We start from the raw sequence: 17,206 nt of genomic DNA, 5'->3' as shown, positions 1-17,206 counted from the left end.
ATGGTCTTTGAAGGTAAGATCCTCTGACATAATTACTCCCAGGTCTTTTACATTAGTTTTTCGCTCTATTGTGTGGTTGGAATTTGTTTTATACTCCAATATAGTGTTAATTTCCTCACATTTTCCATATTGGAGTACATAATTGAAATTTCTCATCATTGAACTTCATAATGTTTTCTGCAGCCCATTTAAAGATTTAATTGGTGTCCACCTGGAGTCTTGCAGTGTCTTCAGTGGAGGACACTGTTATGCAAATTCGGGTGTCATATGCAGTGGAAGACATGGTGCTGTGGCTTACATCACTGTCTATGTCAGATATGAAGATGAAGAACAGGGTGGGAGCGAGTACTGTGCCTTGTGGAGCAGAGCTTTTCACCATAGCCGCCTCAGACTTTACTTTGTTTACTACTACTCTTTGTGTTCTGTTTGTTAGGAAATTATAGATAAATTTACCAACTTTTCCTGTTATTCCATTATCATGCATTTTGTGCGCTATTACAGCATAGTCACACTTGCAAAGTCTGTGTATATTACATCTGCATTTTGTTTGTCTTCTAGAGCATCCAGGACCTTGTCATAGTGGTCCAGTAGTTGGGACAGACAGGAGCGACCTGCTCTAAACCCATGCTGCTCTGGGTTGTGTAACTGATGAGTATCTAAATGGGTGGCAATCTTGCTTCTTAGAACCCATTCAAAAATTTTTATGCTATGGGATGTTAGTGCTAACATCCCATCCTCATCACCTTGCTCTTTCCTATACGTATTCACTTTTAATTTTCTTCTTTTATGTACCCTACCAAACTCATCCACCAACCTCTGCAACTTCTCTTCAGAATCTCCCAAGAGCACAGTGTCATCAGCAAAGAGCAACTCCCACTTTGTGTTGGATTCTTTATCTTTTAACCCCAAACTTCTTACCAAGACCCTTGCATTCACTTCTCTTGCAAACCTATCTTTAAATGTATTGAACAACCATGGTGACATCACACATCCTTGTCTAAGGCCTACTTTTACTGGGAAATATTCTCCCTCTCTCCTACATACTTGAACCTCAGCTTCACTATCCTCGTAAAAACTTCACTACTTTCAGTAACCTACCTTATTATTATTATTATTATTATTATTATTCGTAGTACTGTTAGTTAAAGTATTATTTTCTTATGTTTGAGGGTTGATGATAATAAATAATATAATAATCTCTGTTGGGGTCGATAATAATAAATAATATCTTCATTTCTACAAGTACATGTACAAAGTATATAGGCCTAGCTGACATCAGTGACATACTACTATATAGAAAGCCCCTTGTTATGCAGAGCATTTCAGGCAAATTAGGTTAGTTTTGTCCCAGAATGCAACCCACACCAGTCAACTAACACCCAGGTACCTATTTTACTGCCAGGTGAACAAGGACAGTAGGTGTCTTACGGAAACATGTCCTAGTGTTTTCACCAGTGCTGGTGATTGAACCACGGACTCAATGCCTGAGCTGAGTATGCTAGCAACTAAGCTAGGGATGATAAGCTCATGATATTGGGGATCCCTGTAGAGCATTGTACATAGTACTGGAGCTTTCACAGTATAAATAGTGTGCTTTTATTTCAATTTATATTCTGTATATATGTAAGTAATTTTAATTAGAGATTGAAGGTTTTATATTTTCTGTATATCAAATATTTTTCGATGCTTTGTGGATTTGATAATGTGTATATAACTTTGTTCATGAAAGTATATCATTTTCTCATTTACTTCTTACTTTCAGATCAAAGCCGTTGATTATCCTTCAGTAAAAAATCCCGTATCAAACTGGCGGCCTATCATGTACGAGTCCATCTTCATGTTACATGTTAAAAGTTACCACTCCCCATCACGTTCTTCCCTCATCATTTATGCTCCGAAGAAACATTTACCATGCTCTACAGAATACAGAGAGCTTACCATTCCCATTATGTTTGCTGCCGTTAACCAGAATAGAGCCACCGTTACCGTTCAGGTATGAATGTAGAGCCACCATGTAAGAGTACCGTTCAGAGTATGAAAAACGAATCATAAGATAAGCATTTGGGTAGTATGAGCCCTTCCTAGAGATAAGCACTAGAGGCACTTGGCGAATCCAAAAGCCATTAATACCTCCTTTTGCATATAATTTAAGGTGTTTAAATACTATTCTGTATTAGAATAGTACTGTTACCTTCAAGTGGGGTACTCTTGAAGGGTACAATACTGTTAAGCACTTTAAGGTATACATGTATGTACTTTTTTAGTTACTGGAAGATATTAATGATTCTGATAAAAAAGAAACAGAAAATAATTCAAACTTTTCTCAAATCATTAATATATTGAATGACTGATACACTCAGACATGAAGAACTATTTAAAGTGCTTAATGAGTCAATAACTTGAATAACAGTAATACCATAATCAGTTAAGCTCTAAAACAGTATGAGCCACCATAACTTGTAACAATGGAATGCAGTTGTGAGGCAGAAAGGGGATGTGTTAGACAAAGCAGATATGATGGTAACCAGAAGTAGAAACATTGGTACACATCTGTTGTGAGTGACAGTGGAGTGATACAAGTTGTTAAGAATGAAGATAAGTATTATTCTTATGTCTGTGGTACTTAACACAGTGTGATATGTACTACTGTGACTCTTGAGAGGTGAGAATTGGTGTATCTGAGACTTAGTACATTGCAGGTAGGCTTGCTGGGACCCCAAATGCTGAAATGAATTTTATGAATCAAAATGTGCTGTTCTGAATGCAGTAATAAATACACTGCATATTACAGTTTTCTTAATCACGATTACATTTTACATAATTAGAACAAGAGTTAATTTCCACAAGGCTTACGAAACATCCGGCTTGGAAATTCTGAGAGGTTAATAATGTGTTTGTATACTATTAATGCCAGAAGCAAGGAGCTAGTAACCCCTTCTCTTGTATAAATTACTAAATTTAAAAAGAGAAACTTTCATTTTTCTTTTTGGGCCACCCTGCCTTGGTGGGAGACGGCCTGTTTGTTATTTATTTATTTATTTATTTATTATAAATTTGTGCACACATACAGAGGTACAAAAAAAATACAGATAAGAGCAGTATGCCAAAGCCACTTATACTATGCAAAGCATTACGGGCTGGCTTAAAATTAACTTAAGATTAATTAAGCAATGATGAAGTCAGTGATAAAACATTAATGTAAACAGATTACTATAAAGCACAAGTGAGTATTACAAAGACAGGTCATATGAAGGATTCTGTTAGGTAGTGTATTTAAAAAATAATAAAGTTAGATTGGGTTTTAGGTTTAACATTTATGTGATATAATTGTGAGAAACATTTAAGATATACAATTTATAAGGTTCAGTTATTCAGTATTTATTTGGTTTTGGGTGAGTAAGTGATCTTTGAGTAGAGACTTGAATTTATAAACAGGTAGTGTTTCTTTTATATTTACAGGTAATGAATTCCAGATTTTAGGGCCTTTTATGTGCATTGAGTTTTTGCATAGTGTGAGATGAACACGAGGAACATCAAAGAGTGATCTGTGCCTTGTGTTATGGTCATGTGTTCTGTTGAGGTTGGCAAGGAGATGTTTGAGTGGAGGGTTAATATCAGAGTTAAGTGTTCTATGTATGTAATAGGTGCAGTAATAAGTATGGATGTTTTGTATGGTGAGTAGGTTTAGTGTATTGAATATTGGTGGAGTGTGCTGCCTGTAGTGAGAATTTGTTATCATTCTAACTGCAGCCTTTTGTTGGGTAATTAGTGGTCTGAGATGGTTAACTGTTGTTGAGCCCCATGCACAAATTCCATAGGTGAGATAGGGGTAAATAAGAGAGTGATATAGGGCCAGGAGGGCTGACTGTGGAACATAGTACCGTATCTTCGATAGTATGCCTACAGTCTTGGAAATTTTCTTAGAAATTTGTTGTATATGTGTATGAAATTTGAGTCTATTATCAAGGTGGATTCCTAAGAATTTTCCCTCTGTTAGCTTTGTGATAGGTGATCCGTTTATCATTATGTTAAGAGGGACATCTGTAGCTCTGTTACCAAACTGAATGAAGTAGGTTTTGTCAATGTTTAGTGTAAGTTTGTTAGTCCTCATCCAGGTAGATATTTTCTGTAATTCGGTATTTACAGTATTGGCTAGTGTGACTGGGCTCGGGTGAGAGAAGACGTATGTAGTGTCATCTGCAAATAGTGTGGGTTTGAGTAATTGCGAAGCATTTGGAAGGTCATTTATGTATAGGAGAAAGAGAAGAGGGCCAAGGACACTTCCCTGTGGGACACCAACTGTAATTGGTTGCGCAGAAGAGTTTGCCCCATTTGCGTACACATATTGGCTTCTGTTGCTGAGGTATGACTTGAGGTAATTGAGGGAGTGCCCTCTTATACCATAGTGTGACAATTTTACGTGGAGCAAGTCATGGTCAACTGTATCAAAAGCTTTACGTAAGTCAATGAAGATCCCCAGTGGGACTTCTTTTTTCTCTATTGCAGTGTATATATGTTCTAGCATGTGTATAATAGCATCATTAGTATTTTTATTAGGCCTGAATCCAAATTGGCAGGGGTTGAGTATGTTTTGGGAGATAAGGTAGGAGTAGATTCGTTTATGAATTAGTTTTTCAAAGATTTTTGAGAGAGGGTGTAAGTTGGATATTGGCCTATAGTTATTCAACTCTGTTTGGTCTCCTCCTTTGTGGATCGGGGTGACCCTTGCTATTTTGAGTACTGTAGGGAAGGTGGAGGATTCAATGGATTTGTTAAAGAGTGTTGCAATGATTGGAGATAGCACTTGTGACACTTTTTTATATATAAAGGGTGGTAAGGTACTTAAATCTCCTGCCTTGTTTTTTAGTGCATTGATAATAAGGGAGACTTCGTATGGGTTAGTCGGAGCTAGGAACAGTGTGTTCGGGTAGTTGCCGGTGAGGTAGTTATTTGGTGGGGTATCTGAGCTTGGGATTTTATGGGCAAGGTTTTGTCCTATAGTGGAGAAGAAATCATTGAGTCTGTTTGCTGTTTCTGTTGGTGGGAGTTGGGGTTCATCTGATTTTGCTAATTTTATTTCGCTATTTCGTGATATCTTTTTTGTTCCCAGAATTTCAGATAGTGTTTTCCAGGTCTTTTTTATATCACCTCGTAAGTTGGATAATCTGTTCTCATAATACAATTTTTTTTGCCCTTCTTATCAGGCTGGTTAGGATTGACGAGTAACGTTTTGTTTGGTCTCTGGTTATGTGACCCATTCTGTACTGTTTTTCATATTGGTGTTTTGTATTTATGGATTTGAGAATGCTGGGTGTTAGCCAGGGACTGTTCAGTCTCTTTGCTGTCATCTGTTTAGTTTTTTTAGGGCAGTGCTTGTTATAGAGGTATTGGGTCTTTTTTAGAAAATTATTAATACATTCGTTAATATCTGTATAGATTTCTAGCTCAGTGTGCCAATCAATGTTTGCTAATGCTGTTGCGAAGTTATTAATGGCTGCCTCATTGTGAAGTCTGAAGGTGACTTTAGTAGTGTCTTGGGGTAGTTTACCAAGAGTTGTTATGAGGAAAGTAGGGTAGTGGTCTGTGGTATTATCTGTAATTATGCCTGATTTTAAAGGGGATATGGTGTTGGTCCAGATGTGGTCAAGTAGGGAAACACTAGTCTCTGTAACTCTTGTAGGTTTTGTTACTGTTGGTAGTAACATACAGTTACTCATTGTGTTTGTGAATTCAGTAACGTGTGGGTCCTGGTCTTGCAGGAGATTTATATTGAAGTCACCTGAGAGTAGTAAGTGATCTTTGTTCATGCGTGCATCAGTTATCATACTTCCTAGATTTTGACTAAATTGGCTAATGTTTGACTGTGGAACTCTGTAGATGTTTATCAATGTGAGAGGTTTTTGTAGGTATTTGGATTTGAATTTAGCTATTATATATTCCCCATGTTCATCCCTTGTGCAAGTATTAGTGATACATTCTAGTTGGTCTGAGTAGTATATGGCTGTGCCACCCCCTTGTTGGTCTGGCCTACAGTTGTGTATGGCTGTGTAACCAGGAATGGCATAGACATCTGTACTATCAGGCTTTAGCCAGGTTTCAGTTAGATCAAGGTTATAACTATAGATTTAAATTGACAAAATATGATAATAGTAAAAAATCACAATGGTAATGTCTTGTTATAATATGATAGTAAGATGGTAGACAGGTACCCAGGTACACAGGTACAAAGGATAATACAAGGTTGGGGTTGAATATAAAAACTTGAAAATTTGGCAACAAAATGTTATGGGAAGTATAAAATAATGTTTAATGTACAAAAGTAAAATTGACTGGTAGTAAATATGGTGTTTAATAAAATTTTAGTAAGTAATAATGATTACAAAAAAGTGAAATAGTAATGTTTATTTCATTCAATATTGCACTGGTAGTTATACTTGAGGTTATATGGCAGTACAAGGTAATTAAGAGTAATCTAGGATAGTAAATGTGGTATTAAAACAGGTAAAGGTAATTAGTCAAGTAATGGTTATTAAATGTCAAAAATGTTAAGAGTAAATTGAAATTTTAGTAAAAATGATATTTATTAATTTTAGTAAGTAATATCAATTGATAGTATTTAAAAAAATATGAGGTAGTAATATGGACAGAGAAAGTATCAATTCAGCTAATGTTCAAGCGAACAATAGTAAATAAGAAAATCACATAAGGTGATTTATGCTTACTAGTAAAATCACAAAATGAGGTAGTTGATTATTTAAATACTAAGAGATTGTACAATGAAATTTGAACAATAATGGAGCAAAACATACACTACACTACGTAGACTTTTAAGTTGGACATTGTTTAGTTATTCTCTGTAAGATTAGTATCCCTGAGAAATCGTGATAGATCATTCTCGTTCGTGATTGTGTACAGTTGACCTACATTTGTTTTCCTAACTAGAATTTTCCCATCCCGTGTGAAGCATTGGTGTATTGTGTCATTATTCTCCCGCTTAAGTTTTCTGACTCTATACAGGAGGTTCTGACGTTTTTTGGTAAGACACTCGTTTATGTATACCTCTTTCTTTACTTTAATAGATGCAATAATTAAGTCTTTTTTCCTATCATGTGAGTTGAATCTAAGCATAACACTTTTTCTACCATGGGATCCTAGTAATCTGGCTTCTTTTATTTCAGACTCTGGTACAATAACACTTGTTTGGTCCTTTATGATCTGCAGAGTAATTTCTTTACTGTTTGTTTGGTTCATATCACTGGGAAAAAGTGGACTGTTAACTATTACTGCGTCCGATAGTTTTTCTTGCTCAGTTTTATCTTCTTGGAGAGCAAAGTAGTCACTGAACTGGTTATCTAAGTTGTTCTTCCATTGTTTTACTGCTTCTTCAACCTTTGTATTAAGAGATATTATTTGTTGGGTATGGCTATCTATGACTGTTTGGATGGTCTTGTCACAGTTAGTCATTCCAGGTGTTGATAACTTTTGTTCAAGACTGAGGATTTTGTTCTCGAGTTGTGTCATCCTGGTGTCTTGTTTTGTTAGCGTCTCTCGAAGATTCATATTTTCAATAACTAAGTTGGAGATGCATGACTTTAGGGTATCTGGATCGTTGGTCATACCTGAGAGACTACTAGGTAGGTTGAATCCGGGGAAGAGAGGGGAGGATGGGCTGGTGGCAGCCATGTTTGTTGTTATTGTTGTGGTGTCGCCTTGAGTGGTGGTGAGTGGGGTGGTTGCTGGGCCGGCGTCCTCCTGGCTACACTTGTTGAATAGTTGATTTTTCGGTGTTTTCTTGCTGGCCTTGGTGCTGTTTCCTCTTAGATTGCGCCTCATAATACTACAGGAATTGTTGTTGTTAAGAAGAAGTTGTAGTATACAAAGCTTAGGGTTACGTTGTTCGGCTGGCAGCGGGGTGTTGCTTTCGGTTTGTGTGCAGTCTTCCTTTGATCTCTCTTTTTTTCGATTTGTAGGTTTCACTGTTGGTAGTCTTTTGTCATTCTGGGTGCTACGTTGGGTAGTGCAGTTTTGCTTGTAACTAGGTCATCATAGGAGCATTTGTAGCTCTGGTAGTTGGAGAAAAATACGGAGCTTGGAAGTCGCTGCTGCCGCTGCCGCAGTATACTATTAGTCTTTAATGTAAGAAAGCAGCTCTTAGGTTATAGCTTTAATTTAACTGGGTAAAAAATAAGCCCAAATCTTCATTTGGGCTTATTACGCAATCACATAATCAAATGGCTATAGTTGAATATAACCTTACTCATTATGTTGCCATGTTTGCTATAAAAATTCTACTTGACAAATAAGCTACATATTTATTTACAATAAATTTTTAAATATAATTTGATATTCTTATGTCAGGTTGTATCACGAGGGCAAATCCAGTTCTCACGCACAGAAGAGCATGAACTACTTCCAACTGATTTACCACTCGATGAAGCACATTTAGTGGAACCTCTTCCTGAACCACCTCAGAACGTCGTAAGAGGATTCATTGAGATTCCAATTAGACTTCCACCAACAGCATCACCCAGAGCAAAGGCATGTAAACCTATATGGTTCTTCTGTTATGTATTAGAATAAAATTTCATATCTTACTTTCAGAGTGGGTAGAGAATGTGCAGATCAAGTGTTTACATTGAAGCATATATGTGAACAGTATTTAGATAAAGGTAGGGAAGTTTTTATTGCATTTGTGGATTTAGAAAAGGCATATGATAGAGTGGATAGGGAAGCAATGTGGCAGATGTTGCAAGTGTATAGAATAGGTGGTAAGTTACTAAATGTTTTTATGAGGATAGTGAGGCTCAGGTTAGGGTGTGTAGAAGAGAGGGAGACTACTTCCCAGTAAAAGTAGGTCTTAGACAGGGATGTGTAATGTCACCATGGTTGTTTAATATATTTATAGATGGGGTTGTAAAAGAAATAAATGCTAGGGTGTTCAGGAGAGGGGTGGGATTAAATTATGGGGAATCAAATTCAAAATGGGAATTGACAGTTACTTTTTGCTGATGATACTGCACTTATGGGAGATTCTAAAGAAAAATTGCAAAGGTTAGTGGATGAGTTTGGGAGTGTGTGTAAAGGTAGAAAGTTGAAAGTGAACATAGAAAAGAGTAAGGTGATGAGGGTATCAAATGATTTAGATAAAGAAAAATTGGATATCAAATTGGGGAGGAGGAGTATGGAAGAAGTGAATGTTTTCAGATACTTGGGAGTTGACGTGTCGGCGGATGGATTTATGAAGGATGAGGTTAATCATAGAATTGATGAGGGAAAAAAGGTGAGTGGTGCATTGAGGTATATGTGGAGTCAAAAAACATTATCTATGGAGGCAAAGAAGGGAATGTATGAAAGTATAGTAGTACCAACACTCTTATATGGGTGTGAAGCTTGGGTTGTGAATGCAGCAGCGAGGAGGCGGTTGGAGGCAGTGGAGATGTCCTGTCTAAGGGCAATGTGTGGTGTAAATATTATGCAGAAAATTTGGAGTGTGGAAATTAGGAGAAGGTGTGGAGTTAATAAAAGTGTTAGTCAGAGGGCTGAAGAGGGGTTGTTGAGGTGATTTGGTCATTTAGAGAGAATGGATCAAAGTAGAATGACATGGAGAGCATTTAAATCTGTAGGAGAAGGAAGGCGGGGTAGGGGTCATCCTCGAAAAGGTTGGAAGGAAGGGGTAAGGGAGGTTTTGTGGGCGAGGGGCTTGGAATTCCAGCAGGCGTGCATGAGCGTGTTTGATAGGAGTGAATGGAGACGAATGGTATTTGGGACCTGACGATCTGTTGGAGTGTGAGCAGGGTAATATTTAGTGAAGGGATTCAGGGAAACCAGTTATTTTTATATAGCCGGACTTGAGTACTGGAAATGGGAAGTACAATGCCTGCAATCTAAAGGAAGGGTTTCGGGATATTAGCAGTTTGGAGGGATATGTTGTGTATCTTTATACGTATATGTTTCTAAACTGTTGTGTTCTGAGCACCTCTGCAAAAACTGAATGATGATGAAAGTATTTTCTTTTTGGGGATTTTCTTTCTTTTTTGGGTCACCCTGCCTAGGTGGGAGACGGCCGACTTGTTGAAGAAAAAAAAATCTTACTTTCATTTTTGGTTAATCCTAATTACATTTTTGGGTCAATGTTTTTCTTCACATGAACAGTCATTGTAAATTAGTTTAAATTTAAAACCTAAATAACAAAAAAGGCACAATACCTAGACTTGAACAATACACAAATAACATGCACTTAGAAGAGAGGAGCTTACAATGGCGTTTGACTCCACTACTACTACTACTACCTCAACTACTACCTCTCTTGCTCCTGTCAATGTCTACTGGCCTATATATATTCCCTCCTTCTCTCTTTTCTGTTAGTGTGACTTTGTAAATGGTCCAGGTTGGACCAAAAAGTCGTCGTAAACTCCTCTCTTCTATGTGTGGGTTATTTGTTTATTTAACCCTTAAATGGTCCACATGTATATATACATTCTTACGCGTAGCGCCCCAAACGTATACAGGAAGGCCCTGCTTTACGGCGTTTCACTTAACAGCGTTCCGCTAATACGGTCATTTCAAATTATGACCAAAACTCGCTATACGGCTTCCCCCACCTGACTTTCTAATATGGTCACCGCGCCCCACCTTGTTTGTTTACATTCTTCGTGAGCTCAGTAAGCACTAAGTCTCTCCATTTTGTCTGGAAACTCCAAAATTTCAAATGTTTTTAAAAGTTATTTCATATTTTATATATACTCTGATAATTATACTTATGTATACCTGTACTTAAATAAACTTACATACTATGCTGGCATGCAGGTACACATTAAAATCAGTAAGAGTGTCTTATGTCTCCAGACGTCATATTAGTAATGATAATAATAATCATCGAGTCTCATTTAAATGTCGTATATTACGTTAAATACACATTTTCATTAATCCATCTATGATATTTTTTCAAAATTATATAATAAACACGATACATAACATAAAAAGATGATAAATACACCCCACAATAGAATAAATAAACATAAATATGAGATGTGGTAGCAGACGACTTGCACAAGTGATGCCATATTAGAAATGATAATAATAATAATCACCGAGTCTCATTATATGTTGTATATTACGTTAATATACACATTTTCATTAATCCATCCATGATATTTTTTCAAAATTATGTAATAGACACGATACATAACATAAAAAGATGATAAATACACCCTACAATAGAATAAATAAACATAAATATGAGATGTGGTAGCCAGATAACTTGTACAAGTGATGCCAAGAATAACATTTTCTCTAATCTAACATAAGAGAAAATGTGTTACTGGGGGTAACTGTAGAAAATTATTCCTTTCGTATGTATGTAAGTAAGTTTATTCAGGTATACACAAATACAGTTACATAGATTATCATACATAACAACATATGTGTAGAGAACCTAGGATAACCCAAAAAAGTCAGAGTGACTTATTTCCATTGCCTTCACTCAGAGCATCATTTCTTCTCAAAATGATGTTACATGAGAATGGGAGTGTTCTTCTTTATTTATTCTACCGTATCAATGTAGAGACAACCTGTACACAATGTAACTTGTACACAAACCAGACGTGTACACTTTGTTTACAAAACTTACCTTCGCCTGGTTTGTTTACATAACTCTGCGCCTGTCCTCTCTCATGCACTCATTCTTTCTCTCTCTCATTTATTCGTTTCATCTCATTTACTTACTCCTGACCCTACATTAAGACTACAAATATTTTAAGGTAAGTAATGAGTGAACTGTATATACATTTTATCGCTCTGGGATGCTTAAATGTAATAGAATATTATGTGTAGGTGGGTTGGCCTGGTATGGTAGCCCGGCTGACTACCATACATACCACACTTGATTTTTTACAATAAATACTACTCATCTCACCCTATATTTTAAGGTAAGTAATGAGTGAACTGTACATACATTTTATCGCTCTGGGATGCTTAAATATCATAGAATTGTATGTGTGGGTGGGGTAGCCTGGTATGGTAGCCTGGCTGACTACCATACATACCACACTTGATTTCTTACAATAAATACTACTTGTCTCACCCTAGATTAAGACTATAAATATTTTAAGGTAAGTAATGAGTGCAATATGTGTGTATTGTACTTTTTTATTGTTTTTTGATGCCTGGTTCTATTGCTAACTTAATATATGTTAGTGTAAACTTGTTATCTAGTGTTTGTATGCATTTGTAAGTGGAAAAAAAGGGTGTTCCACTTTACGGCAGTTTCCGCTTTACGGCGGTAGCCTGGAACCTAACCAGCCGTACAAGTGGGGCCTTCCTGTATATACGTTTTATTTTTTCTGCCTTCAAATTTGGTACGATTTCCCTGAGATGTCTTGTCAGCATAGAATGGGCCCTAACACTCAGTGTGTGCAGTATTAGAAAAATCTGGGACTACTTAGTACCTTGTGGGAGCACAATTTAAATTGAGCACCAGCTAGAGCAAACAGTGAGCAAACCAAGGATTCACTGATGTAATGTCATATTAACACTCCTCTTTTAAGAGGAAAGTGATGTTAACCCCAAGTTTAGGGTCTGTCTGTCTGTCTGTCTCCTCCTCCTCCTCCTCCTCCTCCTCCTCCTCCATCTCCTCCTCCTCCTCCTCCTCCTCCTCCATCTCCTCCTCCTCCTCCTCCTCCTCCTCCTCTGTCTCCTCCTCCTCCTCCTCCTCCATCTCCTCCTCCTCCTCTTCCTCCGTCTCCTCCTCCTCCTCTTCCTCCTCTCTCCTCCTCCTCCTCCATCTCCTCCTCCTCCTCCTCCTCCATCTCCTCCTCCTCCTCCATCTCCTCCGTCTCCTCCTCCTCCATCTCCTCCTCCTCCTCCTCCTCCTCTTCCATCTCCTCCATCTCCTCCTACTCTGTCTCCTCCTCCTCCTCCATCTCCTCCTCCTCCTCCATCTCCTCCTCCTTTTCCTCCTCCTCCTTTTCCTCCTCCTTCTCCTCCTCCTCCATCTCCTCCTCCATCTCCTCCTCCTCCTCCTCCTCCTCCATCTCCTCCTCCTCCTCCTACTCCTCCTCCATCTCCTCCATCTCCTCCTCCTCCTCCTCCATCTCCTCCTCCTCCTCCTCCTCCTCCTCCAGTGTGTTTTCACAATTTGAGTACAATTTCAGTACCGAATAATAGTATCAGAACAAAGTTTGGTTATAAAATGACAAGAACTACTACAAATTGTAATTATCAGAACATAAAAAATACATAAAATAATATGAAACATAGAAAAAAAGGTATATTGGCAACACTTCTGCAAGCGGCAGGACTCGATGTTGCTGTCACATGAGCATCCAGTGCCAACTTCTCGGCCTCATTTCTCGGTAAGGACTGACCCTAAAATTTTTTTTTATTCTAAAATACTTAAAAAATGTGCTCTTTTTTCCTATTAAAAAAAAACAATTTTTTTTTTTTCAAAATATTAGGGGTGCTGTGAACGTATATATACGTTTGGACTGTTTAAGGGTTAAAACCTAATCCTTGCATTTGCTTTAATTGGTATCCATGATAAGAATATAATAAAAGAGAAGCACTGGATTAGCATGGACACTTACCTGCCTATGCTCATGATGAAGTGCAAAGCTGCTGTACAAATATGGTGAATGATATGTATAGAGCAAACCTTTATTTAAAGACAATGATTCACTCTAAGTAGAGCTTCATCAAGTCAGTACAAGGTGTAATACAACATGACAGTCTGATCCTCAGAACTGTTGGATGGAATACCTCTTTGCTAGGCAGAGTGACTGATCATCTACAATTAATTCTCCACAACTTCCACCGCCTCTATTTGATTCATCTAGGCTGAGGACTGATCACTTCAAACAACTTCCTCATGTTGTCTACCCTTTGCAGTATTATTCTCTGTATTTGAATTATAAAACCACTGGTTAGCAAAACATATTTACAGTAAAGATACCCAAGTGTTGCACACGTCTTATTCATCTACATTACAGCGACACAGGTGTATCGTGGCTAAACTGCTGTACAAACATTGTGCATACTTTGTTTATAAATGTATTAAAGTCTTGACAGTTTCAGTTATTAAAATAATGGAAGGCCACTGTTTACATAAACAAAACCATTTTTAAGAGTGGTGACTCCAGAATTTATACGAGGAACTTCCCAGTGGCAGTCTGGCTGGAAGGGGTAGGATGGCTTGTGGATTTGTATTGAAGCTCTATTATAATAATTACTATTTTTAACACAACTGTCATCTTTTTCGGTGACATGAAAAAGAAGAAACAGTTTTTTCCTCTTTTTACATTTAGTAATTTATATAGGAGAAGGGGTCACTAGCTCCTTGCTCCCAGCATTTTAGTCGCCTCTTTATTCTGCTAGAAAAATGACAGGATGGATAATGAGAACCTTCAAAACTAGGGAGGCCAAGTCCATGATGACACTCTTCAGGTCACTTGTTCTATCTAGGCTGGAATATTGCTGCACACTAACAGCACCTTTCAAGGGAGGTGAAATTGCTGACCTAGAAAATGTACAGAGAACCTTCACGGCGCGCATAACGGAGATAAAACACCTCAATTACTGGGAGCGCTTGAGGTTCCTAAACCTGTATTCCTTGGAATGCAAGCGGGAGAGATACATGATTATATACACCTGGAAAATCCTAGAGGGACTAGTACCGAACTTGCAAACGAAAATCACTCACTATGAAAGCAAAAGACTTGGCAGACGATGCAACATCCCCCCAATGAAAAGCAGGGGTGTCACTAGCACGTTAAGAGACCATACAATAAGTGTCAGGGGCCCGAGACTGTTCAACTGCCTCCCAGCATACATAAGGGGGATTACCAACAGACCCCTGGCAGTCTTCAAGCTGGCACTGGACAAGCACCTAAAGTCGGTTCCTGACCAGCCGGGCTGTGGCTCGTATGTTGGTTTGCATGCAGCCAGCAGTAACAGCCTGGTTGATCAGGCTCTGATCCACCAGGAGGCCTGGTCACAGACCAGGCCGCGGGGGCGTTGACCCCCGGAACTCTCTCCAGGTAAACATGGCTTACGGAGAAAAGATTCTTCTCCACTTCCCCATGGAAATTATTATTATTATTATTATTATTCTATTTTGTATTTTTATTTGGTCCTAATGGAGATCAATGGCACTTCAGCCGTTGACTCCCTCTCCTTGGTGGAGCCACTGATTTTTATTTATTTTTTTTTTTTTTTTTTTTTAGTTTCATGCAACAGATACCAGATAAGTTTTCTTTTATACTGTATTTATAATTTTCATTGGGAAAGGGGGGGGGAAAGAATCATATTAAGAGGTTACAACTATAACCCTCATAGAGCACCTATGCTTATGCTTATAGATTATTATGAGTGATTCATGAAAGAAACATGTTTTATTGCTTTGTTTATCCTATAGGTGTCCTTGAGGTGTCCCATAGCTCGATCGCTAGCGCACTCAGCTCACACACTGAGTTCCGGAGTTTGAATCTCCGATGTGTTTCTATAAGACACCTGCTGTCCCTGTTCACCTGTCAGTAAACTGGGTACCTGGGTGTTAGTCGACTGGTGTGGGTTGCATCCTGGGGCATAACTGACTTAATTTGCCCGAAATGCTCAGCATAACAAGCATCTTTCTGTATAGTAGTACATATATCATTGATGTCAGCTAGGCCTGTATACCCTGTACATGTACTTGTAGAAATAAAGATGTTATAATATTATTATTATTCAAATTCAAATTCAAATTCAGATTTATTTATTTCTTTGCAAGTAATATATTGCAGTTATGTATTTACAATAATGGGTTGCAGTGCAAAGAGAGCCTCTATTATGCTTAGGCATTATGGGCCAACTTAATTTAATGGCTTACTGACTACTTCACATTAAAGAAGTTTATCATAGTTGTACAATAGTTCTATTAGTTATAGATGAATCTAATTTATATAAACCAGAGGATATGTTCATATTTTCAAAAATGCTTTTTATGAAGCACAATTCAGTTATATTCTTGTCGACAATGGACAATAGATTCAAAAGTAATTACAGTACGTATTGTAATTATATTATGGGAATATAACATTGTGATTTGCTAAAAGTAGTTTACAGTATGAGAATGCTACAATTTATATTTCCAATACTGTTTTTGGGTAGGTATTTATACCACTATAATATACAGTGGACCCTCCCTTTTCATCGATCTCCGTTATCGTCGACTTTTTTCATCAATATTTTGGTTCCGTTTTCGTCGATGGTATGGAACCTGTCCAGTGCCCAGTGCGCAGACAAAGCTGCCTCCCATATGCATTCTCAGGCAGTGTCGCATTGTTTCTCAGTGAGTGAACACATCCTGCGAGGTTATACGAAACATTTTGTAATAATCCATTGTTTTTGGTAATTGTTATTTAGCGTGACTGCTTAATAAGCCACCATGGCCCCCAAAGAAAGCTCCTAGTGCCAATCATTTGGTAAAGAAAGTTAGGAACACCATAGAAATGAAAAAAGAAATAGTTAAAAAATGTGATAGTGACATACACATTGCCGAACTCGGCAGGATGTGCGGGAAGCCACCATCAGTGATCAGTTCCATTGTGGCAAAGAAAAAAGAAATAAGGAAGCTAATGTTGCAAAAGGGGCGAATGCAACAACCAAACAGAGATCCCAGACAATTGAAGAAGTGGAGAAATTGTTGTTGGTGTGGATCAGAGAGAAAGAGTTAGCAGGAGATAGTGTTGTGCAGTCGATAATTTGTGAAAAGGCAAGGCAGTTGCATGATAATCTTGTAAAGAAACTGCCTGAAATGAATGCTGATGTTGGTGAATTTAAGGCTAGCAAAGGCTGGTTCGAAAAATTAAAGAAGCGAAGTGGCGTACAGTGTTGTAAGGCATGGTGAGGGTGCAGTTCAGACAAACAAATAGCTGAAAAATTCGTGTGGGAATTCTAAGGTATGTAGAGGCTGAAAAATTCCAACCCCAAAAAGTGTTCACTTGTTACGAAACAGGCCTGTTTTGGAAGAAAATGCCGAAGAGGACCTACATCTCACAGGAGGAAAAGGCACTCCCAGTACACAAGCCTATGAAAGACAGGCTAACTCTCTTGTTGTGTGGTAATGCTAGTGGGGATTTCAAAATGAAGCCTTTACTGGTGTATCACTTTGAAAATCCCAGTGTGTTCAAGAAAAATAGTGTTGTCAAGAGTAAATTGTGTGTGATGTGGA

The 17,206-nt window shown here is 37.9% G+C and overlaps 1 protein-coding gene across 1 annotated transcript in view; it reads left to right on the top strand.

Annotated features, from left to right (window-relative positions):
* Positions 1-17,206, top strand: part of LOC128692203 (alpha-2-macroglobulin-like) — a gene marked incomplete at its 5' end in the record, with an annotated part of 260,699 nt that overhangs the window by 31,580 nt on the left and 211,913 nt on the right. The window contains 2 exon segments of the mRNA XM_070096368.1: positions 1,763-1,993; positions 8,359-8,538. Of these exon segments, the coding sequence (XP_069952469.1) occupies positions 1,763-1,993; positions 8,359-8,538 (411 nt within the window).

This window comes from Cherax quadricarinatus, chromosome 53 (genome assembly GCF_038502225.1).
Source record: "Cherax quadricarinatus isolate ZL_2023a chromosome 53, ASM3850222v1, whole genome shotgun sequence".
Taxonomy (NCBI): domain Eukaryota; kingdom Metazoa; phylum Arthropoda; class Malacostraca; order Decapoda; family Parastacidae; genus Cherax; species Cherax quadricarinatus.
The sequence above is the reverse complement of the archived record's forward strand: the minus strand, read 5'-3'. Positions and strand labels throughout refer to the sequence as shown.